Source organism: Natator depressus, chromosome 7 (assembly GCF_965152275.1).
Source record: "Natator depressus isolate rNatDep1 chromosome 7, rNatDep2.hap1, whole genome shotgun sequence".
Classification (NCBI taxonomy): domain Eukaryota; kingdom Metazoa; phylum Chordata; order Testudines; family Cheloniidae; genus Natator; species Natator depressus.
This window is the reverse complement of record NC_134240.1, coordinates 122,819,887-122,847,650: the sequence shown is the minus strand read 5'-3', so window position 1 is coordinate 122,847,650 and position 27,764 is coordinate 122,819,887. Positions and strand designations below refer to the sequence as shown.

General features: G+C 59.3%; 1 protein-coding gene across 1 annotated transcript; it reads right to left on the bottom strand.

Moving 5' to 3' along the window:
• Positions 1–998: 998 nt before the first annotated feature.
• Positions 999–27,764, bottom strand: LOC141991237 (M-phase inducer phosphatase 3-like). Its single transcript, XM_074959514.1, has 11 exons — positions 27,406–27,764; positions 25,699–25,799; positions 25,564–25,624; positions 25,156–25,195; positions 23,738–23,806; positions 22,327–22,398; positions 21,701–21,763; positions 14,433–14,531; positions 13,406–13,539; positions 12,773–12,884; positions 999–7,106 (listed from the first exon to the last, which is right to left on the bottom strand). Exons 1-11 carry the CDS (start codon positions 27,561–27,563, stop codon positions 6,954–6,956), a joined length of 1,062 nt encoding a protein of 353 aa, XP_074815615.1. The 5' UTR covers positions 27,564–27,764; the 3' UTR covers positions 999–6,953.

Sequence of the window (27,764 nt, the reverse complement as noted above, 5' to 3'; positions counted from 1 at the left end):
TCCTCCCGGGGCTGATCCCGTGCTTCTCGGAGCCCTGTTACAGCCTGGGCCTTCCCAACATCCCCTGGCGAGGAGTTCCGCAGGTTAACTGTGTCGGGGGACGAAATACTGCCTTTCGCTTATTTTAAACCTGCCGCCCATTCATTTCAGGAGTAAATCACACTTCCTTCTTTACTTTCTCCACTCCGGTCATGATTTTATAGACTTCAATCATATTCCCACTTTTGTCGTCTCTGTGACGTTATTAACATAATCTGGGACCGTATAGATCATTGTTGCAACCAAAGCCCTGGAGTAGCACCAAATCTTATATAAAGGGGGGGTCAAATGAGGTGTCTAAGACAAGGTTATAGTTTGCTGGTTATGATTATGCGATCTGTGTGCGTGTATCATTTTTGTATTTAAAGATATAAGTATTGGCTCTATACTGTCTGTATTTCAAACTTCTGTTATGCTTCTGGGGGACACCCCAGACAAGTTGGTGTCAGCTCTGCCTAGCCTGCTTGATGGCTCATTAAGGACCATCAGCTACACAACTGACCCACTGAGAGACGGCAGACTCCCCTTGTGACTCAGGAAGGCATGCAGGGACCTGCCTGTGGACAGAACTCTGAGGGTTTTCCAGGCCATGGGATGGGCAGCTTGTCTTTGGGACAAAGAAAGCAGAGACCACATGGCAAGAGAATATAAAAACCTGCTGCAGCTCCTCCATCTTGTCTTCAATCCTGCTTCTGACCTCTGGAGGGACTTTGCTACAAATGGAAGCTCTAAACAAAGAACTGAAAGACCCATCCCAGCTGGGGATGTTCTCCAGAGACTTGATTTGAACCTGCAGCTTATTCCATCACTGCTAAAAGCCTGAACCAAGAACTTTGTCGTTACTGTATGTCATTGATTCCATTTAACCACTTCTAGCGCTCATCTATATTTATTTCCTTTTATGAATAAAGCTTTAGATTTTAGATTCTAAAGGATTGGCAACAGCGTGATTTGTGGGTAAGATTTGATTTGTATATTGACCTGGGTCTGGGGCTTGGTCCTTTGGGATCGAGAGAACCTTTTTTCTTTTACCAGGGTGTAACGATGCTGGTTCTGGCGGGACCCAATTGAGAGTGCCGATTCAGGACAAATTGCTTAAAGCTGGGCAGTTACAGCCCAGGGCTGGGGTTTTTCCACCTCTAAGGCAAACCAAACCAGCCAAACAGAGCAGACTTTGGTCTCACCCCACTGGCTAACCACAAGTCACACAAGGAGTACTTGTGGCACATTAGAGACTAACATAAATTTGTACATAATTTTAAACATAAAAGTACTCCTTTTCTTTTTGCGAATACAGACTAACATGGCTGCTACTCTGAAACCATTCACATTTCTAGCTGCTAGGAACTGAAACTTTCTTGATTAAATCACTTTCACACCCTTCAGTTGCAGTAAACTGCTTGCAAAGACTCCATGAGGATTCCTTTCCCTAGGGCTTTTCGATGCAACAATTCACCCCTCACAGAAATTCTGCTCTTACCCTCTTTACCTAGGGCTTGCTCTAGAGGAACACTTTCCTGAGCAACAACAGACTCTTTCTGGGTCTCACTTACATCCAGAATCACCTCTGGCCCATCCGGCGGATTCCTACACAATCCCCTTTCAGGCAAACTTACAGACTTCCTAGATAAAAGGTCAGAAGCTTTCTCCTTCCCTTTGCCACACACAAGCTCAGGAATCTTTTCCTTCTTGCTACCAGTTTCCACACCATCAGTAGGTAACACAATCACATCACCTTCATGCTCTCCTTGTGCCCTGGCTAGGATCTCACCCTGATTAGACAGAGTTGCTCCACCCTTTCCCAACAACACACTAGCAACAGGCAAAATACAAGCACCCGAATTGTCTGGTCTCTGGGATTTTACATAGACACTAATTGGATGCGACCTAGTTACAGGGCCATTCTCCCAAGCAGACACAAACTGATGAAGTGAGCTGTAGCTCACGAAAGCTCATGCTCAAATAAATTGGTTAGTCTCTAAGGTGCCACAAGTCCTCCTTTTCTTTTTGCGAATACAGACTAACACAGCTGTTACTCTGAAACTTAGGACCATTCCCTTTCTGGGCTTTAGCTGAATCCAGAACCAACTCTGAGACAACTGCACTATTCTCAACCGTCACAGGCTGCAAGGCCCCTTCTGTTTGCTCCACAGACAAAGAAGAGCCGGACACACTTTCTCCTTTCCCAGACACACAGCTTGGGATCTCGTTCCCCTGGTCCCAGCACACAGGGCTGTTCACAGACAACTGCTTGGAGACTGGGGTAGCTCCCTCCATAGGCAAGTCAATACCCCTGACAGACACAGGCACATTTCCTTCCCTGTCACAATTCTCCACCCAGCTAACAGGTAAGGTCCAGGGACACTCGTCTTCCACTCTCCTCGCCTTCCCACACTGCTGACTAGACAAAGCCATCAGCTCACAAGGCTGCCTAGGCTCATCCAAACTTTCCTTACCAAGCACCTTGCCCCTCCCCACAGATAAACTGCTGCTCTTCTCACTACCCTGAGCTACTTCCAGCAAATTGCAGTTCACTTTTACAAGCTGTACTAGCCAACAATCCATCACCCATCAAAAATCCACCCTTTCCTTCCTCAGTTAGGGCTTCCACCTGATCCTCCTTTAATCTGCTCTTGAGGAACATTTTCCTGACCAATGAGTTCTTTTTGCTCTTTATCTAACTCCAGATTCACTTCTGACACATTAGAGAGACATTCAGAAACTTCATTTACAGACAGCTCTTTTCCTTAGACAAACCTTTGGAGAAACCCTCCCCAGGCAAATCATTGCCCATAATAGACACAGGTTTAAGATCATTCCTTTCCTGTGACTGGTTACCTGGACTGAACAAAGCTTTAATATATTTTCCCCAATCAAAAGATCCTTAGGCAGTAACTTCCTTACACCAGCGATAACTTCATGCTTAGTACCATCGCATTCGAGGTGGATTCTGGCTAAAGGCACTCCTACAGTAAATTCACAGAGGACTACAACATTCACACTCTGATGTGGGAAGTAATCTTCCTCTTTGACAAGATCTGCTTTAACAAGAGTGATGTTAGAAGCCATAATTTGCCCTAAACAGCTTTTACCATTGACTTTTACACTCTCTATGAATTTTTCATTACCACTCCCATACAGAGCATTGGCACAATTTATGGGGCCACCCTCTACTGAATTCACGGTAACAGCATTTACATAAAAGGTGGCAGTTTTGGGGTACATTTGGTTACACCCAGACAACTGCTCAGAGATCTGGTGAGCTTTCTTCTTCCTTTCATCAGCTTCTTTTTCCAGCTGGGCCAAGGCTTGCTCCTCTTTCACTCACATTTCTGCCAGGTTTTGTTCATGTTCCGGCTGCAGACCGTCGCTCAGGGCTTGCAGTTTCATTGCTTCTGCAGCGTCTGTAGCCTCAGGCAAGGGCTGTGCTCCGGCCTCCTGATCACTGGCCGTTAACAGATCTCTCACTGCTTGGTTTGTAGCTTTCTTTCTAAAGCTTATCCCCTTTTCTGAACACAAACGTTCCAGGGCTTTTTTGCCAAGGTGCTCATATGCTCTTTGCTCACCCATTGCAACTGCTCTTTACCCAAGCAAACTCTCAATACCAAAATTCAAATTTGGACAGCGTGGGGTTCTGACCCAAAGTTTAATTGACCTGGTTCTGTGGATCCTGCCGACTACGCCACGGTAACGATGCTGGTTCTGGCGGGACCCAACGGAGAGTGACGATTCAGGACAAATTGCTTAAAGCTGGGCAGTTACAGCACAGGGCTGGGCTTTTTCCACCTCTAAGGCACCAAACCAGCCAGACAGAGCAGACTTTGGTCTCACTCCACGGGCTAACCACAAGTCACACAAGCAATTCCCTTAGACACTCCAGTTTCCCAGTATCACCACCAGTGCCACTCGTTATGGGGACAGATGGTTATGAAAACCAATACCCCAGTAAAAGAAAAAAGGTTCTCTCGATCCCAAAGGTCCAAGCCCCAGACCCAGGTCAATATTCAAATCAGATCTTACCCACCAATCACGCTGTTGCCAATCCTTTCGAATCTAAAATCTAGAGGTTTAGTCATAAAAGGAAAACGATAGAGATGAGAGCTAGGATTGGTGAAATGGAATCAATGACAGACAGTGATGGCAAAGTCCTTGGTTCAGGCTTGTTCCAATGATGGAATAAGCTGCAGGTTCAAATCAAGTCTCTGGAGAACATCCCCAGCTGGGGTGGGTCTTTCAGTCCTTGGTTCAGAGCTTCAGTGCAGCAAAGTCCCTCCAGAGGTAAGAAGCAGGATTGAAGACAAGATGGAGGAGCTGCAGCAGGTTTTTATAGTCTCTTGCCATGTGGTCTTTCTTTCTTTGTCCCAAGGACAAGCTGTCCCTCACATGGCCTAGAAAACCCTCAGAGTTCTGTCCATAGGCAGGTCCCTGCCCACCTTGCTGAGTCGCAAGGCGTGTCTGCCTTCTCTCAATGGGTCAGTTGTGTAGCTGATGGTCCTTAATGGGCCATCCAGCAGGTTAGGCAGAGCTGACACCACCTTGTCTGGGGTGTCACCCAGAAGCAGAGCATAAGTTTGAACTACAGACAGTACAGAACCAATGTTCATAACTTCAACTACAAAATGATACCCACATATAGGCAGCATAATCATAACCAGCAAACCATAACCTTGTCTGAGACACCTCATTTGACCCCCTTTATATAAGATTTGGTGCCACTACAAGACCTTGGTTGCAACGATGATCTACACAGTCCCAGATTATGTCAATAACGTCACATAGGGCATTAGTTTTCATAACCATTTGTCCCCATAACGAGTGGCACTGGTGGGGATACTGGGAAACTGGAGGATCTAATGGAATTGCTTGTGTGACTTGTGGTTAGCAAGTGGGATAAAACCAGAGTCCTCTCTGTCTGGCTGGTTTGGTTTGTCCTGAACTGATGCTCTGTTGGGTCCCAAGAGAACCAGCATCATTACACCCTGGTTTTTGTGTTATGAGAAGGAGTAAATCACACTTCCTTATTTATTTTCTCCACACCAGTCATGATTTTATAGACTTCAAGCATATTCCCACTTTGTCGTCTCTTTTCCAAGCTGAACAGTCCCAGTCTTATTAATCTCTCCTCATACGGAAGCCGTTCCAGACCCTTCTCATTTTTGTTGCCTTTTTCCGAACCTTTTCCAAGTCCAATACATCTTTTTTGAGATGGGACGACCACATCTGCACGCAGTATTCAGGGTGCGGGCGTACCATGGATTTATACAGAGGTAATATGATAGTTTCTGTCTTATTATCTATCGCTTTCTTAATGATCACCAACATTCTGGTCACTTTTTTGACGGCCGCTGCACACTGAGTGGATGTTTACAGAGAACTATCCGCAATGACTCCAAGATCTCTTTCTTGAGTGGTACCAGCTAATTTAGATCCCACCATTGTATTTGTACAGGTAGGATTATGTTTTCCAATGTGCATTTATCAACATTGAATTTCATCTGCCGTTTTGTTGCCCAGTCACCCAGTTTTGTGAGATCTTTTTGTAGCTCTTTACAGTCCACCTGGAACTTAACTGTCTTGAGTAGTTTTGTATCATCTGCAAATTTTGCCGCCTCACTGTTTACCCCTTTTTCCAGATCATTTATGAATATGTTGAATAGGACTGGGCCCAGTACAGACCCTGGGGGACACCTCTCTCCATTCTGAAAACTGACTATTTATTCCTACGCTTTGTTTCCTATCTTTTAACCAGTCACTGATCCATGAAAGGGACCTTCCCTCCTATCCCATGACAGCTGACTTTGCTTAAGAGCCTTTGGTGAGGGAGCTTGTCAAAAGCTTTCTGACAATCTAAGTACACTGTATCCACTGGATCCCCCTGGTCCACACGCTGGTCGACCCCCTCAGAGAATTCTAGCAGATTGGTGAGGCGTGAGTTCCCAGGCGTGGCTCAGCAGGAGAGGGGAGGGAGGCGAGAGTAAAAAGGAAATGGCAGGAGAACTCGAGGAGGGAACAAGAGGAGACCGAAGTGGCCACAAAGAGCCAGGCCTTAAAGCTGCTGCTGCATCAGTGCAGGTCTGAGTACTCATGCTGCTGCCCTTTTCTTGTATTTGCCTGGCAAGAAGGGGGAGCGAGAGGAGGGGAGGGGCTGAGGGCAGAACTAGGGGGAAGCTCCTGTCAATCACTGCCCTGGGGGAGGGGCAGAGGTGAGTTTGAGGGGGAAGTAGTGAGGTGCACCCATGCTCCACCCACAGAATAAACTCCACCCTTTTGAGGCACTAAAATGTGACACCCATAAAAGCAAATTGCGCAGGTCTCCATGAAATGATGGCCCTTCCTCTGCCCTGTGTCTCCAGGTCCGAAATGAGAAAGTGAACAATGCTGACATCAAGTCAACATCCAACGAGCTGAATGGGGCAGTTCAACCTCACAGAGCTATCATGTCAGGCTGCCTGCAGACTCAGGAAGACGTCACTGCATCAGCTTCACTCACAGAGCCATATTTTGAAGGTTTTCTTTGCAACCATAAGGGCTAGAGCAGTGGTTCTCAAACTTTTGTACTGGTGACCCCTTTCACACAGCAAGCCTCTGAGTGCGACCCCCCTTCTAAATTAAAAACACTTTTTTATATATTTAACACCATTATAAATGCTGGAGGCTTAGTGGGGTTTGGGGTGGAGGCTGGCAGCTCGTGACCCCCCCCCGTAATAACCTCGCGACCCCCTGAGGGGTCCCGACCCCCAGTTTGAGAACCCCTGGGCTAGAGTCTTAAATTACAGCTGGGATTGCTGGAGCTCCAGAGGCAGCCAGCCAGGGAAGGTCTGACTTGCCAAACGGGAAAGGGGCAGCTCCATTTCAGAGGCGAGGGGTGGGGCTAGTGGGTCCCTCGCTGTGAGTCAGGAACGGGCTCTGGGTTGCTATTGCAAGGGAGTCCCTGGGGACAGGGGCTTGAAAAGCTCTTTGCGGATCCTGCGCAGGCTCCAAGGCTGTTTCCTCCGCTGGTAGTTCCTAAGCTCGGCTCGGAAGTCCTTGTGCCGCATGTGGATGTAGCCCTGGGGCTCGCAGAGATCCTAGAGCGAGAGAGAGAACATGTGACACTTCCCATCGGGAGGGAAATGGAGTCTAGTGGTTAGAGCAGGGGGCTGGGAGTCAGGACTCCTGGGTTCTCTCCTCGGCTCTGGGAGGGGAGTGGTGTCTGGTGATTAGAGCAGGGGGGCTGGGAGTCAGGACTCCTGGGTTCTCTCCCTAGCTCTGGGATGGGAGTGGTGTCTCGTGATTAGAGCAGGAGGCTGGGAGCCAGGTGTGACGAAGTGGGACTGTTCTTAATGTTTTCTCTGAATATTGTGGGGGTGCCTCAGTTTCCCCTAGGCAGTTCTTAAGTCTTTAGGTGGTGGGATAAGGGTGTATGATCGTTGCAGAGCCCAAGAGGGCAGGTGTGTGCAGGGGTCTGGACACAGAGAATGGCCAACACCCTGTTTCTGGCAACTGATGGCCTGGCCCTTCCCCCCTGCAAGGTGAGAGCTAAAGGGTTGGAGAACAAAGGAATCCGGTGACCTCCTGGCCCAGGAAAGGGACAAAGCCCAGAGGAGGAGGGTGTCACGGAGTGCCCGGGCGATGCTCTGGAACTGCTCCCCATGAAGCCAGTCAGGACTCTGGGGCAGTCGCCTTCCGGTGAGCAGCCTGTCCGCAGGGCAAACAGCTCACACGGCTTCCACCTTCCTGGGTCTGACCTCGGAGCATTCAGCATCCTCTGCCCCTCCGTGTGCTTCCCACAGCGAGACCGCTCAGGCGGGGCTCCTGGGGAAGCCAGAGGGTCCTGCACCCCAACTTCGCAGTCAGACGGGACTCTCAGCCAGCCAGTAAAACAGAGGTTTATTAGACGACAGGAACATGGTCTAACACAGAGCTTGCAGGTGCAGAGAACAGGACCCCTCAGCTGGGTCCATTTTGGAGGGCAGTGAGCCAGACAACCACGTCTGCACTTCACTCCATGTCCTAGCCAGCCCCAAACTGAAACTCCCTCCAGCCCCCCCTCCTCTGGGCTTTGTTCCTTTCCCAGGCCAGGAGGTCACCTGATTCCTTTGTTCTCCAACCCTTTAGCTCTCACCTTGCAGGGGGGAAGGGTCCAGGCCATCAGTTGCCAGGAAACAGGGTGTCGGCCATTCTCTGTGTCCAGACCCCTGCACACACCTGCCCTCTAGGGCTCTGCAGTGATCATACACCCTTACCCCACCACCTAGATACTTAAGAACTGCATAAGGGAAATTGAGGCACCCCCACAATATTCGGAGGAACCATTAAGAACAGTCCCACTTCGTCACATCTCTCCCCCCTTCGAGATCGAACTGAGCGGGGTCACTTTAGGCGGTGACCTGGGGAAGTTCGAAGCCACCAACGTTCCCATGGATGCCCCAGCGTTTCTGCCATTCCTTGGTAGGAGTTACACCAGGCCCTTCCAGTTTCACGCCCTCCCTTAGGTCGGGGGTGGTCGATAGCACTCGCAGGCCGCATGTGGGAAGGTTTCTGCGGCCCGCCCTTTGGCCACCCCAAAACCCCAGGGGGTCAAACTTGGATTGGGTCTTCTCCCCAACAAGCTGGCCAAACACAGCCACTTGGTTATAGGACTGTTTAAGTTTCTTAACAGCTTTCACTCCATCTGAGACCTTCTCAAAGCTATCCACACTGGGTCTTTCAACAGGACAGTCAGTGGATCCATTCACAACAGAAAATTTCTGGCTGTTAGGAACTGAAACTTTCTTGATTAAATCACTTTCACACCCTTCAGTTGCAGTAAACTGCTTGCAAAGACTCCATGAGGATTCCTTTCCCTAGGGCTTTTCTATGCAACAATTCACCCCTCCCAGAAATTCTGCTCTTACCCTCTTTACCTAGGGCTTGCTCTAGAGGAACACATTCCTGAGCAACAACAGACTCTTTCTGGGTCTCCCTTACATCCAGAATTACCTATGGCCCATCCGGTGGATTCCTACACAATCCCCTTTCAGGCAAACTGACAGACTTCCTAGATAAATGGTCAGAAGCCTTCTCCTTCCCTTTGCCACACACAAGTTCAGGAATCTTTTCCTTCTTGCTACAGGTTTCCACACCCTCCATAGGTAACACAATCACATCACCTTCACGCTCTCCTTGTGCCCTGGCTAGGATCTCACCCTGATTAGACAGAGTTGCGACACCCTTTCCCAACCACACACGAGCAACAGGCAAAATACAAGCACCAGAATTGTCTGGTCTCTGGGATTTTACATAGACACTAACTGGATGCGACCTAGTTACAGGGCCATTCTCCTGAGCAGACACAAACTTAGGACCATTCCCTTCCTGGGCTTTAGCTGAATCCAGAACCAGCTCTGAGACAACTGCACAACGCTCAACCATCACAGGCTGCAAGGCCCCTTCTGTCTGCTCCACAGACCAAGAAGAGCCGGACACACTTTCTCCTTTACCAGACACACAGCTTGGGATCTCATTCCCCTGGTCCCAGCACACAAGGCTGATCACAGACACCTGCTTGGAGATCAGGGTAGCTCCCTCCACAGGCAAGTCAATACCTCTGCCAGGCACAGGCACGTTTCCTTCACTGTCCCAATTCTCCACCCAGCTAACAGGTAAGGTCCAGGGACACTCGTCTTCCACTTTCCTCGCCTTCCCACCCTGCTGACTAGACAAAGCCATCAGATCACAAGGCTGCCTAGGCTCATCCAAACTTTCCTTACCAAGCACCTTGCCACTCCCCACAGATCCCCTCCCCTGCCTGTGTCTCCCCCCACTCAGCTGGGGTCTCAGCTCCCCCTGTGCTCAGCGCTGCCCTTGCTGTGCCAGTGGGGGTAGGCAGCGAGCTCGCTGCTTTCCTCACTGCATCAGAGCCAGCGTGAGCCCCCTCTCCAGAGTGCAAGGGCGCAGGGAGCATCTCTCTGTCCCACCCAGCCCCAGGGGTCTGCTTACAGGCAGGCAGGTAGCCTGAGCCTAGCGGCTCCTCCCTGCTGCCAGCCAGGTCATCTGCATTTTCACTGACCATTTCCCTCTCCACCGATTGGTTCCCTGGATTCAAATTCAAACCCTTGGCCGTTACAGGAGCAGGGCCTGGATCCTGTCCCAAAGAGACACAGTCACCCCCCAACAGGGTCTCGCAGCCGATATCCTGGAGAACCCCAACAACCAGCCAGCCCCACCCCTCCTGGGTCTGCACAGGGATCTGGGCCATAGGCAGGGCGAGGGGCTTCGTCCCTGGGACCCTCACCCAGCTCACACAGCCCCTCAACCTCTGAGGCTGCACCACCCAGGGCCTGACAACAGTTCTCTCTGTCCCAGGATCTCGCCACCCCACGAATGTCTCCCCATTGACCATCACCTTCCGCTCCCACTGGGGGTCCGAGGGGCCTGGCCCCAGGAAACTCCACACAGACATATAGGTTGGGGTCAGGAGTGGGAGCCTGTCCACCTCCCCACCCATCTGGCCGACAGAGTCTATGGCCTTGGGACCCAGCAAGGGAGCTAGACACCGGGGCTTTTCCGCAGGGTCCCCCTGGTTCAAATCTCCAGCCTGCTCAAAGGCAGTGAGGTGGGCATCCACATCCCCCCCCTCCTTAACCAGGGGCAGCAATTTAGTCTCGAGGTTCCCTGCGGAACTGGCCCCCCGGGGTCTATCCCCACTCACCCCGGGGAGGTTCCCTAGGCCTCTCCGCTCCCCCACCCCCAGTTCATGCTGCTGCTGCTTCTGCAGCTCTTTCTCGGGCTCTCGCTGTCTCTCACAGTCCTCTTGCTCTCTCGGACTCAGCTCCAATCCCGTCCGTCTCTGATCCCCGGATGGGGAACCCGATCGTGAAGACCCTCGTCTGGTCGGGGACATGAGTCTTGGCGATACCTGGCTACCACTCCAGCTGCTCCCAGATCCTGCTATAGCCCCATTTGGGGTCAGGAATCTGTCCCTTAGAGCGGTCATCCTCCTCCAGCTGCACGATTAACTGTGCTTTGGTGAACTTTCCAATGCTCAACCCTCTCTTTCTGCACAGGGTTACAATGTCCTTCTTAAGAAGACGGTGACAGGCCATCACTCCGCTCTTCCCAAGTTGTTGTGGACTCACAGGCCTGTGTGCTCTCAGCTCCCCACGGTTTCCAGGGAGAACCCCTAGTGTGCCAGCCCTTCTCGAGGTCAGCGCCTCTCTCCCAGGGTTGAGCCGCAGACTCCTCCGCCCCTGGGACCGCTCGCTGCAGTCCCCCGGGGGACCCTGTTACTGCAAAAGTCCTTTTCTCTGGTCACACAATCCTAGGGGTTAACCGCCCCCTGAAACCGTCTCTCTCTGAATCTTCAGCACGCCTGGTCCCCGTCAATCCCCCTTCGTTTTACTGCTCCCCAGTCACTTACTGCAGGAAGCGCCATCCACGGGGTGCAGTAGATCCCACCACTGCCACCAGTTGTCACGGAGTGCCCGGGCGATGCTCTGGAACTGCTCCCCATGAAGCCAGTCAGGACTCTGGGGCAGTCGCCTTCCGGTGAGCAGCCTGTCCGCAGGGCAAACAGCTCACACGGCTTCCACCTTCCTGGGTCTGACCTCGGAGCATTCAGCATCCTCTGCCCCTCCGTGTGCTTCCCACAGCGAGACCGCCCAGGCGGGGTCCTGGGGAAGCCAGAGGGTCCTGCACCCCAACTTCGCAGTCAGACGGGACTCTCAGCCAGCCAGTAAAACAGAGGTTTATTAGACGACAGGAACATGGTCTAACACAGAGCTTGCAGGTGCAGAGAACAGGACCCCTCAGCTGGGTCCATTTTGGAGGGCAGTGAGCCAGACAACCACGTCTGCCCTTCACTCCATGTCCTAGCCAGCCCCAAACTGAAACTCCCTCCAGCCCCCCCTCCTCTGGGCTTTGTTCCTTTCCCAGGCCAGGAGGTCACCTGATTCCTTTGTTCTCCAACCCTTTAGCTCTCACCTTGCAGGGGGGAAGGGTCCAGGCCATCAGTTGCCAGGAAACAGGGTGTCGGCCATTCTCTGTGTCCAGACCCCTGCACACACCTGCCCTCTAGGGCTCTGCAGTGATCATACACCCTTACCCCACCACCTAGATACTTAAGAACTGCATAAGGGAAATTGAGGCACCCCCACAATATTCGGAGGAACCATTAAGAACAGTCCCACTTCGTCACATCGGGGCTGGAGGGAGTTTCAGTTTGGGGCTGGCTGGGGACATGGAGTGAAGGACAGACGGGGTTGTCTGGCTCACTGCCCCCCAAAATGGACCCAGCTGAGGGGTCCTGTTCTCTGCACCTACAAGCTCTGTGTTAGACCATGTTCCTGTCATCTAATAAACCTCTGTTTTACTGGCTGACTAAGAGTCACGTCTGACTGCGGAATTGGGGGGCAGGACTCTCTGGCCCCCCCAGGACCCCACCTGGGCGGACTCGCTGTGGGAAGTGCACGAAGGGGCAGAGGATGCTGAATGCTCCGAGGTCAGACCCAGGAAGGTGGAAGCTGGGTGAGCTTCTTGCCCTGCAGACAGGCTGCTCGCAGAGAGGAGATTTCCCCAGAGTCCTGACTGGCTTCGTAGGGAGCAGTTCCAGAGCATCACCCGGGGACTCCGTGACACCAGGACTCCTGGGTTCTCTCCCCGGCTCTGGGAGGGGAGTGGTGTCTCGTGATTAGAGCAAGAGGCTGGGAGTCAGGACTCCTGGGTTCTGTTCTAGGCTATGCCACCCCCACCCCTGCAACAGCCCCCTAGGTACCTGGAAGTGCTGGTAAAACTCCTTGTAGCCGCCACGCAGCACGTACAGCTCTGGGTACCAGAGCTCTGGGTACCGGTTGGCGTCTCGGTCCATTCTCCTCAGGCTGCGGCACCTGCCCGACGATAGAGGGATTTCACCAGTGAGCCCCTCCCCATTGTCACTCTAGGGACCCCCCTGGGACCACAGGACGGGGCAGAGGTGGGTGAGTCTGATTGGCCGAAGTGAGGTTTTGCGGGCAAGAGGGGTCATGGGCACAGGAACTGTGGCAGGGGGCAGCTGTGGGGGGCACTGTGGGGTTAATGGAGCGTGAAGCCAGCAAGACTGGCTGGCCCCAGCCACCAGAGCCAGGCATTGGCCTCGCCCCGAGAGCCTTGGGGGGCACCAGCAACCTCAGGCTGCCCCTGCTGCCCCCCAGCCATGGCTGCCTTGCGAGTGGAGCAGCGAGGTGCCCCCGGCTGGGCCCCATTGCTGGGATGGGAGCCAGGCACGCCCTGCTGTGTTGGGGCCACTTGATCTTGGCCGGGTAGGCGTCCCAGTGTCCCCAACTCGGCGGCTCCAACCTATCACAGACACCTGGGTGGGGGACGAGCAGGTGGGAGTGGGGGGAGACTGGCGGGCCCCCAAGGCACCTACAAGCGGGGGCCTCTCTCAGAGGAGAACTCGCAGTGGAAGATCAGGGTGCTGCTGCGGGGGCTCGGGGTCGTGCCCAAGGGATCCGGCAGGAACCACCTCGCCAGCTGCTCTTCTCGGTACAGATTCAGGGCGCCCTGCGCGAGAGCAAGGAGGTCAGAGGGGTGCGGCGGGGGGGGCAGCAGGCAGCACAGGCCGGACCAGGGCTCAGTGCTCCTTCCCCACCTTCAGGGCTGGGGGAGCATCCCATAGATGGGGGTCGACTGGGAGCTGGCAAAGTGCCAAGCGCCCCGCCCCCTTCTCCCCAGGCAAAACCACTGGGCAGCCCAGGATCCTGCATGATGCTCATAGGATTTTAATAATTTCATAATCCCCAGAGCCAGCACCCCACCCTGCTCCCCACAGTGTCCCCTCCTGAGAGCTCCCGACACAGCCAGCTCCTGCCCCGCTCCCCACAGCGCCCCCTGCTGGGAGGGGGCAGGACTGGAATAGCCGGGAGCTCCCCCCACTGCCAGCTCCTGCCCCGCTCCCCACAGCGCCCCCTGCTGGGAGGGGGCAGGACTGGAATAGCCGGGAGCTCCCCCCACTGCCAGCTCCTGCCCCACTCCCCACAGCGCTCCCTGCTGGGGGGGGCAGGACTGGAATAGCCAGGAGCTCCCCCCACTGCCAGCTCCTGCCCCGCTCCCCACAGCGCTCCCTGCTGGGAGGGGGCAGGACTGGAATAGCCGGGAGCTCCCCCCACCGCCAGCTCCTGCCCCGCTCCCCACAGCGCCCCCTGCTGGGAGGGGGCAGGACTGGAATAGCCGGGAGCTCCCCCCACTGCCAGCTCCTGCCCCGCTCCCCACAGCGCTCCCTGCTGGGGGGGGCAGGACTGGAATAGCCGGGAGCTCCCCCCACTGCCAGCTCCTGCCCCGCCCTCTGTAGCACCCTTTGAAGTGGTGTAGCCAGGAGCTCACTCTCTGCATAGCAGGCAGCCCGGTGCCTGCGGGAAGTTGCTGGGAGCAGGACAGGTTGAGCCGGGCTCTCTTACCTTGATGTGTCCCCCAGCGTATTCGTAGGGATAGCGACAGTCCACCACCACGTACTCCTCCACCACCCCAGCCAACTGGCCGCGCAGCAGGGAAGCCACCTGGGGGGGGGTGTAAAATGGGGAGGGGGATGAGCTCCCGAGAGGCTGTGTCATGGCAGCTCTGGGCTTGTCCTCCCCCTACCTGCCAGGGCCTCTTGCTTTGGGCGTTGGGCCCATGTTATGGGAGTTCATGCTGGCCAACGTGCTGCTCAAGAGGGTGCAGAGTCCCCAGCACCAGCGAATCAGGAGTCGCATGGACAGGGTGCGATGGGGTGTACTCCATCCTGGCTCTGAAAGAGTTAACTGGAGCAGGCGAGGCCAGTTAACCCCTGGAGCCTGGCCCAGGCCCAGTGAGGGGTACCTCCCAGCGGGGGGTCAGCAGACCAGGAGCAAGGGACGCACTCTGCAGGGCGAGGCTGGAGAGATGAGGAGGATCAGGGAGGAAGCCCTGGGGCAGAGCTGCCCTGGGACCCTCGCCTGAGTAGAGAAGTATCTGGCAGGAGGCCAGGGGAGACCCAGAGCAGCCCCTTGGGTGGGGAGCCCTGACAAAAGGGCAGGATCTGGCCTTGCAGAGCGAGAGCCCTGGGGGGGTTCAGGGGAGGAACAGGGCGAGGGGAACCGAGGAGGGCAGACCTCAGGTGCGGTGTGAACTGGCTCCTGTCTGTGGTAATGCAAAGACCACACAGGCAGCAGCCGGGAGGCCGGTGGAGTGACCCTGGACTGCCTGTCCTAGGGTCCCCGGGCTGGAACCCAGGGCAGGGGCCAGGCCTGGGCTCCCCACCTGCTCTGGGGAAGGCGGCGAGAAGCCCCCAAGAAGGGGATGTGGACTGGTGGGAGCCCTGGGGTTATGGGCCCAGGCCGGGGGCGGGAGACCGGACAGTTGTTGGACGTTGTTCCCCAGACATGGGGGACTATGACGTTATGAGTGTAATATAATATCTCATTGAAAGGTGACAGGGCCAGAAAGAGTTAATGAACTCCCAGACTGACCTGACCCCAGCCAAACTTGAAAGACTGGTTAGGAAGAGATGGAAATGGAGAGAGCTGTGAAATGCAGCCGGCAGGGTGAGAGAGAGAAGGGGAGCTGTGTGCTCAGGGCTTGTGATGTCAGCAAACGAGGCTTGGCTATGGCTATGGCTTTGATTCAAAGACCAAAAAGCGAATATTAATATATACTTGAGTGACATAGTATTGTTGTCTATGTGCCTCTTTGAAGGTTGTGGTAACCTGTGTCTGAACTGTTAATGGATAAATGACCCTGTGCCAACTGCCAGGGTGTTTGGGAGAAGGAAAGTGAAGCCGATTGTCTTCTCGGGCCAAGAGGCTGCAGGAAATGTTTAAAAACCTTGGGACACGATCCTTCTTCATCTCAGATCTGCTTTGGGTTTGAAGAAGGGGAAACCCTGAGCCATGAGGATTGAGATCCCCAGTCGCTGACTGGAGTCACCCTGAATACGAACATTGGACTGTAACCTGTGGACTATTTCTAAAAGGACTTTTGGCCACTACACACTCACCATCTCTGCCATGTACCTGGACCTCAAGAATTGAATTCAAGTCTGTCTGTATATTGATCTTTTAACCAACACTTTCTCTTTTCTTTTTAAATAAATGTTAGTTTAGTTAATAAGAATGGACTGTAAGCATGTATTTTGGGTACGATCTAAGTTATTATTTGACCTGGGTCTGGGGCTTGGTCCTTTGGGCTCAGGAGAACCTTTTCTTTTATAGGATGAGATAAGATTTTCAGAATTTACCATCCTATGTCTGACAGGTGTGTCTGGAGGAAGGCCTGAGGCTGGCACTTTAAGGGCACTGTGTTGTGTGGACGTCTGAGTTCTCAGGGAGGTGATACAGAAGCTGGTTTGGGCTGGCTGAGTAAATCTAACTATTGGAATATTCAGCAGCATGTGGGGTTTCTCTGCCCCGGACTGTTTGCAGTTCACCCTGAGTGAGTGACGTCAGCGCACCGTCATGGGACTGAGCGTGATCTGGCCGGAGGGCTGAGTCAGGAGAAGAGGCAGAGCTGCTGGACTGGAGCAGGGGGGCTGGATGAGGAGACCTGGCTGCGCCGTGCCCAACCATGCTGGGGGCTAGATGAGGAGACCTGGCCGTGCGGGGGCTAGATGAGGAGAGCCGGCCGAGCGGGGGCCAGATGAGGAGACCTGGCCGTGCCTGGCCATGCTGGTGGCTAGATGAGGAGACCTGGCCATGCCGTGTCCGGCCATGCAGGGGGCTAGATGAGAAGAGCCGTGCCGTGCCCGGCCGTGCGGGGGGGCTAGATGAGGAGACCTGGCCATGCCTGGCCGTGCGGGGGGGCTAGATGAGGAGAGCCATGCCGTGCCGTGCCCGGCCGAGCAGGGGGCTAGATGAGGAGACCTGGCCATGCCGTGCCCGGCCATGCAGGGGGCTAGATGAGAAGAGCCGTGCCATGCCGTGCCCGGCCGTGCGGGGGGGCTAGATGAGGAGAGCCGTGCCGTGCCGTGCCTGGCCGTGCAGGGGGCTAGATGAGGAGACCTGGCTGCGCCGTGCCTGGCCATGCAGGGGGCTAGATGAGAAGAGCCGTGCCGTGCCGTGCCTGGCCGTGCAGGGGGCTAGATGAGGAGACCTGGCTGCGCCGTGCCTGGCCATGCAAGGGGCGCAAGATGAGGAGAATCGCGCCATGCCCGGCTGTGCGGGGGAGTTAGATGAGGAGACCTGGCCATGCCTGGCCGTGCGGGGGGGCTAGATGAGGAGAGCCGTGCCGTGCCGTGCCCGGCCGTGCAGGGGGCTAGATGAGGAGACCTGGCCATGCCGTGTCCGGCCATGCAGGGGGCTAGATGAGAAGAGCCGTGCCATGCCGTGCCCGGCCGTGCGGGGGGGCTAGATGAGGAGAGCCGTGCCGTGCCGTGCCTGGCCGTGCAGGGGGCTAGATGAGGAGACCTGGCTGCGCCGTGCCTGGCCATGCAAGGGGCGCAAGATGAGGAGAATCGCGCCATGCCCGGCTGTGCGGGGGAGTTAGATGAGGAGACCTGGCCATGCCTGGCCGTGCGGGGGGGCTAGATGAGGAGAGCCGTGCCGTGCCGTGCCCGGCCGTGCAGGGGGCTAGATGAGGAGACCTGGCCATGCCGTGTCCGGCCATGCAGGGGGCTAGATGAGGAGAGCCGTGCCGTGCCGTGCCCGGCCGTGCGGGGGGGCTAGATGAGGAGAGCCGTGCCGTGCCGTGCCCGGCCGTGCAAGGGGCTAGATGAGGAGACCTGGCCATGCCGTGTCCGGCCATGCAGGGGGCTAGATGAGGAGAGCCGTGCCGTGCCGTGCCCGGCCGTGCAGGGGGCTAGATGAGGAGACCTGGCCATGCCGTGTCCGGCCATGCAGGGGGCTAGATGAGAAGAGCCGTGCCATGCCGTGCCCGGCCGTGCGGGGGGGCTAGATGAGGAGAGCCGTGCCGTGCCGTGCCTGGCCGTGCAGGGGGCTAGATGAGGAGACCTGGCTGCGCCGTGCCTGGCCATGCAAGGGGCGCAAGATGAGGAGAATCGCGCCATGCCCGGCTGTGCGGGGGAGTTAGATGAGGAGACCTGGCCATGCCTGGCCGTGCGGGGGGGCTAGATGAGGAGAGCCGTGCCGTGCCGTGCCCGGCCGTGCAGGGGGCTAGATGAGGAGACCTGGCCATGCCGTGTCCGGCCATGCAGGGGGCTAGATGAGAAGAGCCGTGCCATGCCGTGCCCGGCCGTGCGGGGGGGCTAGATGAGGAGAGCCGTGCCGTGCCGTGCCTGGCCGTGCAGGGGGCTAGATGAGGAGACCTGGCTGCGCCGTGCCTGGCCATGCAAGGGGCGCAAGATGAGGAGAATCGCGCCATGCCCGGCTGTGCGGGGGAGTTAGATGAGGAGAGCCAGCCGTGCCCGGCCATGCAGGGGCGCTAGATGAGGAGAGCCAGCTGTCCATGCGGGGACGCTCCAGCCGCGAGTCAATGTTTCCACTGGGGCATAAGGTCCCCACACATAGCTGGTCTGATGCCCCCAATCCTGACTTGCACCCCCTGCACCCTCCAGCTCCACCAGTGCACCACCGTCCCTGCCTACAGCCTGCTCTGTTTGAGCCGGATCCCCTCGGGCGCCACTGCTGCCCCTCAGGCGTGTGGCTTCGTGCTGCGTCTTTATGGGTGTGGCAGGGAGGCAGGCAGGAGGGGGCCTGGGCACAGAGCAGCATTAGGGCTGGTGCTGTTTCCCTCACCCTGTGAAGTTCCTGACTGGGGTGAGAGATGGGGCAGGCACCAGGCAGTCAGTCTGTGGGCACATGGCTGGAATGCTGGCAAATAATGGAGCCGCTTTAGGTTTAGTCCTTTCCTGTCACTCCCCAGCACACGGGGCGGCAGAGTCAGTCTAGGGAGACACACAGCACGGACCAGGACGATGAACAGCCCCACGATCCAGCAGCTAGCAGCAGAGCGAACAGGCAGCTCGAAGGACGCAGAGCGCAGAGAGAGCTGGATTGCCCACAGAACCCTCCGCCCAGGCATGGCAGCGGTCGACGTCAGAAATGAGTCTAGTCTGTATGGAGAACTGGCCAGAGCGGGGAAGGAGGCGAGGCGCGTGAGTTCCTGGAATGGCGGATCGAGGCGTTTGGGTCCTGGGGCCCCGAACAGAATGAGCCGGGGGAGGGAGCCGGAGCCGTGCTCTTGCAGCAGGGAGCTGAGAGCTCAGGCATGTGCATGGAGCTGTGAAGACGTAACAGGTTCCCTCATCAGCGAGAGGATCGTTAGTGGGACTCATGATCCCAGAGTACAGGGAAAGGGCTCTTGCCCTAGAGAAATGCCTCCAAAGAGCAAGGTCAGTGGAGCAGCCCAGGCACGATGACAGACAACGATAGGCACGAGTGCACGACACAGACGGGCTCAGGCTGAAGGAACCCAGGAGACAGGACTGAGGGACACAGATGGACTGACAGTGCCGGCATCCTGGTCCAGTGAAAGGCAGAAGGAAAAGTGCCCAGCTCTGGGCCGCAGCGCAGGGGGCGTGGAAACACAGTTCAGGCGAGCCGAGGGGAAGTGAGGTGCCCTACACCGGAGACCTGCTCATCTCCGAGGGACTCCAGCCAGCCCCGGCAAAACTGAGCCAGCAAGAAAATGTGTGGGCAGAGGCTGCGGAAGGAGTCCAGCGCTGTGGAGGAACAGCAGCTGCCTGTGCAGATTCTGCTCCTGCCCGCCCGACGCCCGCGCCCTGCAGACACGGACACAGCGCTGCAGCGCGGGCCTGGGCCAGGACCCGAGACCGCAAAGACAAGCACAGCCCTGCCGAGCCACCGGAGCTGCAGGGGAGGGCTCAGGAGGAGGGCTGGGGCAGCCCTGGTGCCACGCCCTGCCGGGCACAGGCAGATAGGAGAGGGGCGCCTGGTTCCAGCGGTTCCCTTTGATCACCAGCGGCACGCGCAGACTGAGCACACGCCGCGCTCTCGAGACGCTGGCGCTCGGAGGGGAGGGCAAGGGGCTGGCGGCCGGTGTGCAGAGCAGGCAGAGCTAACACGGATGCTCTGTGGGACAGTCTTTCCACAGCAACCCCTTCCCCTCTCCCACGGGGGCTCCCGGCAGCCCAGCCAGGCTGGGGGCCGGGAAACGATTCAGGCTCCAGGGCTGGCCAGGCCGCAAGGTGCAGGCTCCCCGGACTGCCAGGGCAGGGATGAGCTGGAGGCAGAAGACGGAGGTTGTTTAAAGGGGACCGGGCAGTAATCCCAGCAGATTTAGGAGCTGACGTTGTAAGACCTGGGGAGAGCGGCCTGCCTGAGCCCAGCCAGGAGGCGGACCTGCTGGCCAGGCGCGAATGAGATCGGTCCATGGAACCGTGTGAGCTGCGCAAAGAATACATCAGCGATGCACAACGGGAGGAGGCTGCAGCCACAGGAAATCCCAACCCCACCCTGGGGAAAGGTGGTGTGACGAAGCGGGACTGTTCTTAATGTTTCCTCTGAATAGTGTGGGGGTGCCTCAGTTTCCCCTACGCAGTTCTTAAGTATCTAGGTGGTGGGGTAAGGGTGTATGATCATTGCAGAGCCCTAGAGGGCAGGTGTGTGCACGGGTCCAGACACAGAGAATGGCCGACACCCTGTCTCCTGGTCACTGATGGCCTGGGCCGTTCCCCCCTGCAAGGTGCCAACTGAAGGGGTTGGAGAACAAAGAGATCAGGTGGCCTCCTGGCCCGGGAAAGAGGCAAACCAGATGAGGGGCTGGAGAGTTTCAGTTTGGAGCTGGCTGGGGAAAGAGAGGGAGGCCCAGACCTGTGGTCTGGCCTCCCTGCCCCCAAGATGGACCTGACTGAGGGGTCCTGTTCTCTGTACCTGCAAGCTCTGTTTTAGACCATGTTCCTGTTGGCTAATAAACCTTCTGTTTTACTGGCTGGCTGAGAGTCACGTCTGACTGCGGAGTTGGGGGCAGGACCCTCTGGCTTCCCCAGGACCCCGCCTGGGCGGACTCGCTGTGGGAAGCGCACGGAGGGGCAGAGGAGGCTGAATGCTCCGAGGTCAGACCCAGGAAGCTGGGTGAGCTGTGTGTCCTGCAGACAGGCTGCTCCCAGAGAGGAGACTTCCCCAGAGTCCTGCCTGGCTTCATAGGGAGCAGTTCCAGAGCATCGCCCGGGGACCCCGTGACACCCACCAAGCAATGGGAAGGAACCCTGGCAGTGCTGGCAGCTGGGGACCAATGGCAAAGGCTGAGCAGACAGGAAGGGCAATGCTGGATCACAGCAGCGTCACTCCCAGGGACCCCAGCAAAGCAAAGGAGCCAGAGAACCGGACCGGCATCCCCGGAAGGGCAGGCTGCGGTAGCCCAGCGGAGGGACAGTGGGCAGGAGGGAAGCAGTTTAGAGAACGCCACGCTAGGCAGGCAGCGCAGCCACTGTGACAGAGCCATGGAGCCGAGTCTCCTACGTAGGGGAGCAGAGTGGGGTCCAGCCATCAGCAGCCACACACAGCAGTGGCAAAGGGCAATGCTTCCCGCTGCTCTGGGCCGCTGGTCACGTGAGGTGGCTGCAGACCCAGGACAGCGGTGGAGAGCAAACCGAGACAGCAGCGGAGTAGAGCTGGACAGTCAGCACACCCGGACAGCTGGGCCAAGGGCAGGAGTGGGGAACACAGAATGAGCTTCAGCCCTCGGTCTGTGTGTACATGGCTGGAATGCCAGCTGCGGTCCTTAATAAGAGCTGTTTTACAAGCATGGGGTCCACGCGTGCTGTTCCCCAGCAGTGGGCGCATTTCACACTTACTGTGGCGGGGCTGACGTAACGCAGATCCCGGTGCAGGCCATCCTCCACTGGCAGAGAGCAGGGCTGGGGTCACCAACAGAGACAGGCATTGGCACAAAAACAGAGCTGAAGGGATATCCCTGCTCTCCCTGGGGGGGACATAGCCCCTGCCTGCCACCACACACGCCCTGTGCTCCCTGGAGTGGGACTCCCCCACACATGCTCTGTCCTCCCTGGAGTGGGATGTCCCCTTCCCCCACACGCACACACGTCCTACCTTCCCTGGAGCCAAGAGGTGAGGCGTTCACCTTAGTCGCAGATTGGCCCCGGGGGCAGGAGTGTTCACTGTAGGGAGTTGGAAACACGTCCCTTGAGGGGCAGCCGGCACCCTCCTGGGACGGGGAGGCCGGGCGGATGGTCTGCGCCCCAGTGGGGCCTGGCGGGAAGGGATGGGGGTGCTAGCGGGCGAGGCCAGCCCGCCTAAGGAGAGCAGGACAGCCTCGCTGGCCCCAGGAGAGAGGCCAGGGCACAGGGCCTGGGCTCTGGGCAGGGCACGGGGATTTTGGTCACTGCCCAGGGTGATGGGACCTTGCAGAGCAATTGGGCTGAGGGGCAGCGAGCTCACGGGACAGGTACGATCCACTCACCCTGGAAAAATCTCCGGTCAGGATCTCGCCGTCCGTCCCAGGGGCTAGAGCAGGAGAGAGGCCAGAGCTGCCCTGGGGGAGGGGACGAGGGGAAGCCTGGGTCTCAGAGACACAGGGACGGGGGAGAGAAGCAAATCCAGCCCCCAGCAGCACCACCCCGTCTGGCTTCCCTCGGGCCATGCCTGCCCCAGCCCCTGTCCAGCCTGGCACGGGACTTGTCCTGTGCCCCTGTGCAAGCCGGGCAAAGCGACTGGCTCCGTCTCTCGGTGCCCAACTCCTGCTCGCCCCATTGCTCAGCCAGGTGGGGCCCTGCCTGCAAGCGCCGGAAGTCTCTGCTCCCCAGGCAGGCTGCAGCTCCAGCCCCTGTTAAGGCTCCCACAGGGGGCCCGGGAGGGGCGAGGTGCCCAGGGGTCCAAGTGGCTGAGCAGCATCACTGAGACGCAGCGCTGGGTGGTCTGCGCTCTTCCCCCTCACCCTCCTCGTCTCGCCCCCGTGGGGCTGCTTCCTCCCTGGGGCTGGGCCCTCCGGGCTGGGGAACAGCATCCCCAGGTTCTTCCCCTGCAGCTTCTGGGAGACAAAAGCCAAAGGGGGCAAGTCCGGTGTGTGACCCGCCCCCGCCTGGGCGTCAGGCCGAGACGCTGAAGGTCCATTGACGTACCAGGTGACCGAAGCCCCCAGCCTCGCGAGGGGGGAGACAGCCCTTCACTACCATGGGGGCGGGGAGGAGACTGCAAAAATCCGCCTGGCACCCGCTCCCTGGCGAGCCGGTGCTGCACCCCCGGGGGCTGCCTCCCGGCGCCAGGGCAGTGACGGGTGGGAGACAGAAGCCAGCCCAGAAAGCCATTTCCCATCCACCCCTAGAGGGGCCAGAGCTGTGGGAATCTCAGACGGGGGGCAGGAGTCTCTGGGAACTGGGGTCAGGTGAGAAACCCGCGTAGGGCAAGCGAGTTGCTCGCTGTAGTTCAGCGCGAGGGGCGGCAGCCTGCTGGTGTCTGCGCGTGGCCCCGGCTGCCTCGGTGGCTCAGGCCTCTGGGCGTCTGGGCTGTCAGAACTCCCCGCCCCGCCTGTGCCTGCAAGAGTCCAGCCCCGGGAAATCGCCCAGCCGCTGCTGGGAGCGGCCCAGGCGAGGGCAGGCGGCTTGGGGGCGATTCAGGGCTGCGGGGCGTGTGGGTCACCCTGTGAACAGTAGCTGGGCGCTGGCAGCCCATTGGCAGAGCGCCCAGTCACGGTGCCCGGCCCGCTGGCTGCTGGCGCCAGGCTGTGAGCCCCGCGGCACGGCATTGCAGACACCCAGAGCTGCAGGGCCGGTGGTGACGCAGCCCCTCCCTGCTCTGGGCTGATCCCCGAAGCGCCCCAGCCGTGCTCCCCAAATATCCCCGTGGGCAGACCAGACAGCACTGCCTCCACTCACCTCGCCCATGCCCTGAGGACTGGCACTTCCTTCCCCTGGCCCCTCGCTGGCTCCTCGCAGCCGCTTGCTCTGGGGGAGGGCAGAAGGGAGGGAGCCATGACAAGGCTGCCCAGGACATGGGGCGAGTGGGGAAGGAAAACGAGCAGGGACGGGCATGGAGCAGGTTCAGAGCAGGAGGCAGGTGGAGCGGGTGCAGGGTGGAGCCAGGCACAGAGCGGGTACAGAGCAGGGCAGGGCACAGAGCAGGGCCAGGCACAGAGCGGGTACAGAGCGGGGTAAGGCACGGAGCGGGTGCAGGGCAGGGCTGGGCACGGAGCAGGGCCGGGCACAGAGCGGGTACAGAGCGGGGTAGGGCACGGAGCGGGTGCAGGTCAGGGCCGGGCATGGAGCAGGGCCAGGCACAGAGCGGGTACAGAGCAGGGCAGGGCACGGAGCGGGTGCAGGTCAGGGCCGGGCACAGAGCAGGGCCAGGCACAGAGCGGGTACAGAGCGGGGCTGGGCACGGAGCGGGTGCAGGGCGGGATGCGTGTGGCGGGGCACCAGGCAGGGAGCAGTCATGGGGCAGAGGGGCCAGGCACAGAGCGGGTTCAGGGTGGAGCCAGGCACAGAGCGGGTACAGAGCGGGGCCGGGCATGGAGCGGGTGCAGGGTAGGGCTGGGCACAGAGCGGGTACAGAGCGGGGCCGGTCATGGATTGGGTGCAGGGTAGGGCCGGGCACAGAGTGGGTGCAGGGCGGGGCCGGGCACAGGGCGGGATGCGTGTGGCGGGGCGCCAGGCAGGGAGAAGTCAAGGGGGCAGAGGGGCCGGGCATGGAGCGGGTGCAGGGCAGGATGCATGTGGCGGGGCGCCAGGCAGGGAGCTGTCAAGGGGGCAGAGGGGCCGGGCCTGCAGACAGCCCTGTCCATCCTGCCCCTGTTCTTAGCCCGACGTCGCGTGCAGCTGCCCAGCTGTCAGAGGAGTGTGCTGGGACCCGGTGCCCGGCAGGGCTCTATACATCCATGCTAGCGACGCCGGCCTCACCCACACTTCAGCATCGCCTGGCGCTGCCCCCACCCCCACGCAGAGCCTGGGCACCCCCCCAGTCCCTCTGCGCCCTGGGCTAGAAGAACCAGCTGGGGGGCACAAAGGCTGGTTCCTTCCCCACCAGGCAGGCTCTGACGGGGCCCGGGGCCCGCCCCCCAGGGCTGGGAACAAGCAGGCACCGGCCAGCCCACAGGGGCAGGTCTGGGAACGTGGAAGGGCCGACCCAGCGCGGTGCAGAGTGCGCCCAGCAGTGCCAGGGTGGGTACTGGGGCTGCAGGATGGCAGTGTTCGTGCCCTCGAGCCCAGGGGAGGGGGTATAGGACAGCGACCCACAGGCTCTGCCCATGCCCTGCACGGTCCCACCCCCGCCCCTCGGACACAGCCCGGGTACTCACGGAGCGGGGCAGGCTGCAACCCCAGGGCATCTGACTGCAGCTGAGAAGAGAAACCAGAGCCGGGGGTGAGAGCGGCCCCAGCGGGCAGCAGCCTCCCGGCCAGGCACACAGACAGGGCGGGGGGGGGCTATGGGGTGCACTGCATGTGCCGGGGGGCTCTGGGGAGCAGGAGGGGGCTCTGGGGAGCGGTGGGGGGGCTCTGGGGAGTGGGGGGGGCTATGGGAAATAGTGGGGGGGCTCTGGGGAGTGGGGGGGGCTCTGGGGAGCGGTGGGGGGGCTATAAGAAACAGTGGAGGGGCTCCGGGGAGTGGGGAAGGCTCTGGGGAGCAGTGGGTGTGTGTGGGGGGCTATGGGGAGCAGTGGGGGGGCTATGGGGAGCCTGTTCCCTGCCCCCACCCCTCCAGGTACCTGCCCTCGCTGATGCTGATGCTGCAGGCCTGGGGGCTGAGCGAGGGCTCCAGTGCACCACCTGGGACAGAGAGAGCGGGTCAGTGGGGCGCTGGCCCGGGGGGGGGCGGGGCATGCAGAGGGGCTGGTGCTGACCTGTGGGTGTGGGCGTCCCTGTGGGAGCCGGCGCCTGGGAGCCAGCAGGGCTTGGAGTCAGGGCGTCTGGGGACAGCCTCAGCCTTCTCCTCGGGGTGATGCTGTGGGAGAGAGTACCCCGTGACCACCCTGCCGCCCGCCATCACCCTCCTCGCCCGCCGTCACCCTCCCACCGCCACCACCCTCCTTGCCTGCCGTCACCCCCTCGCCCGCCATCCTCCTCCTCGCCCACCATCACCCTGCCACCGCTGCCACCCTCCTCACCCGCCGTCACCCCCTTGCCCGCTGTCATCCTGCCACCCACTGTCCTCCTCCTCACCCACCGTCCTCCTCCTCACCCACCGTCACCCCCTCACCCGCCATCACCCCCTCGCCCGCCGTCACCGCCTCACGCACCGTCCTCCTCCTCACCCGTTGCCACCCTGCCATCCTCCATCTTCCTCCACTGTCGTCCTCCTCGCCCACCGTCACCTTGCCACCGCCTCCACCCTCCTCACCCACCGTCACCCCCTCGCCCGCCATCACCCTGGCACCCACCGTCACCGCCTCACCCACCGTCCTCCTCCTTGCCTGTCGCCACCCTGCCATCATCCATCCTCCTCCTCGCCCGCCGTCACCCTCCCACCACCGCCACCCTCCTTGCCTGCCGTCACCCCCTTGCCCGCCATCCTCCTCCTCGCCCACCGTCACCCTGCCAACCACCGTCACCCCCTCGCCCGCTGTCACCCTGCCATCCTCCACCCTCCTCCTCGCCCGCCATCCTCCTCCTCACCCACCGTCACCCCCTCGCCCGCCGTCACCCTCCTCACCCACCGTGCTCCTCCTTGCCTGTCGCCACCCTGCCATCATCCATCCTTCTCCTCTCCCGCCGTCACCCTCCCACCGCCGCCACCCTCCTTGCCTGCTGTCATCCCCTCGTCCGCCATCCTCCTCCTCGCCCACCGTCACCCTGCCAACCACTGTCACCCCCTCGCCCGCTGTCACCCTGCCATCCTCCACCCTCCTCCTCACCCGCCATCCTCCTCCTCACCCACCGTCACCCCCTCGCCCGCCGTCACCCTCCTCATCCGCCGTCCTCCTCCTCACCCATTGCCACCCTGCCATCCTCCATCCTCCTCCTCGCCCGCCGTCACCCTCCTCACCAGCTGTCACCCTGCCACCGCTGCCACCCTCCTTACCTGCTGTCATCCCCTCGCCTGCCATCACCCCCTCACCCGCCATCCTCCTCCTCGCCCACCATCACCCTGCCAACCACCGTCACCCCCTCGCCTGCTGTCACCCTGCCACCCGTTGCCACCCTCCTCACCCGCCATCCTCCTCCTTGCCCGCTGCCGCCTGCCATCCTCCTCCTCACCCGCTGTTCCCTTCTTCACTCACCCTCACCCTCCTCATCCTGCTACCAGGCCTGGGCCCATCCCACGCCCTCCACCCCCATGGGGGCAGGGTTCATGTCCCCCCCCCAGATCTCCCCCAGCACCTGCCCTGCCTGAGGGCCCCACAGGGGTGCACTTCACTTGGGGGGACTGGCCCAGCCTCTGCCAGAGCCCGCCGGTGCCGTTCCGAACCTGGCCAAAAGGGGTCGCTGCAGAGTAAGGTCAAGCCAAATACCCCGGCCCCTCCCCACCCCATCCCACCTCCATCCCCTGCCCACCCGTCTCCTTCCCTGCGGCAGGGCGCGGAGACAGGCCCGGAAAGGGGGGCGGGTACCTCTCCACGCAGCTGAGATGCCCCATGTTCCTGCACAAGCCGCCGAGCGGTGACGGCCCCAGCTCGGGGGAGAAGGTGAGCCCCGCCGGCGGGCGGGTGCCCTGGCTCCCTGGGTGGGGGCTGGCGCCCTCGGGGCTGGCACCCTCAGGGCTGGCCATCGCGGACGGGCCTGGCCGTGGGCTCTGCTGCCAGGGCCAGGAACCACCCTGCTGCCCAGGAGCTCGTCCCAGTGAATTAAAGACGCCCACAAGTAGCTGGTCCCCTGCCCCTGGTCAGTGGGGGCGGCTGTCCTGCCTAGAGCTGCGATGGCCGGGGGCCGCTCTGCCCCCTCGTGTGCCTCTGCCCGTCCCCACCTCACT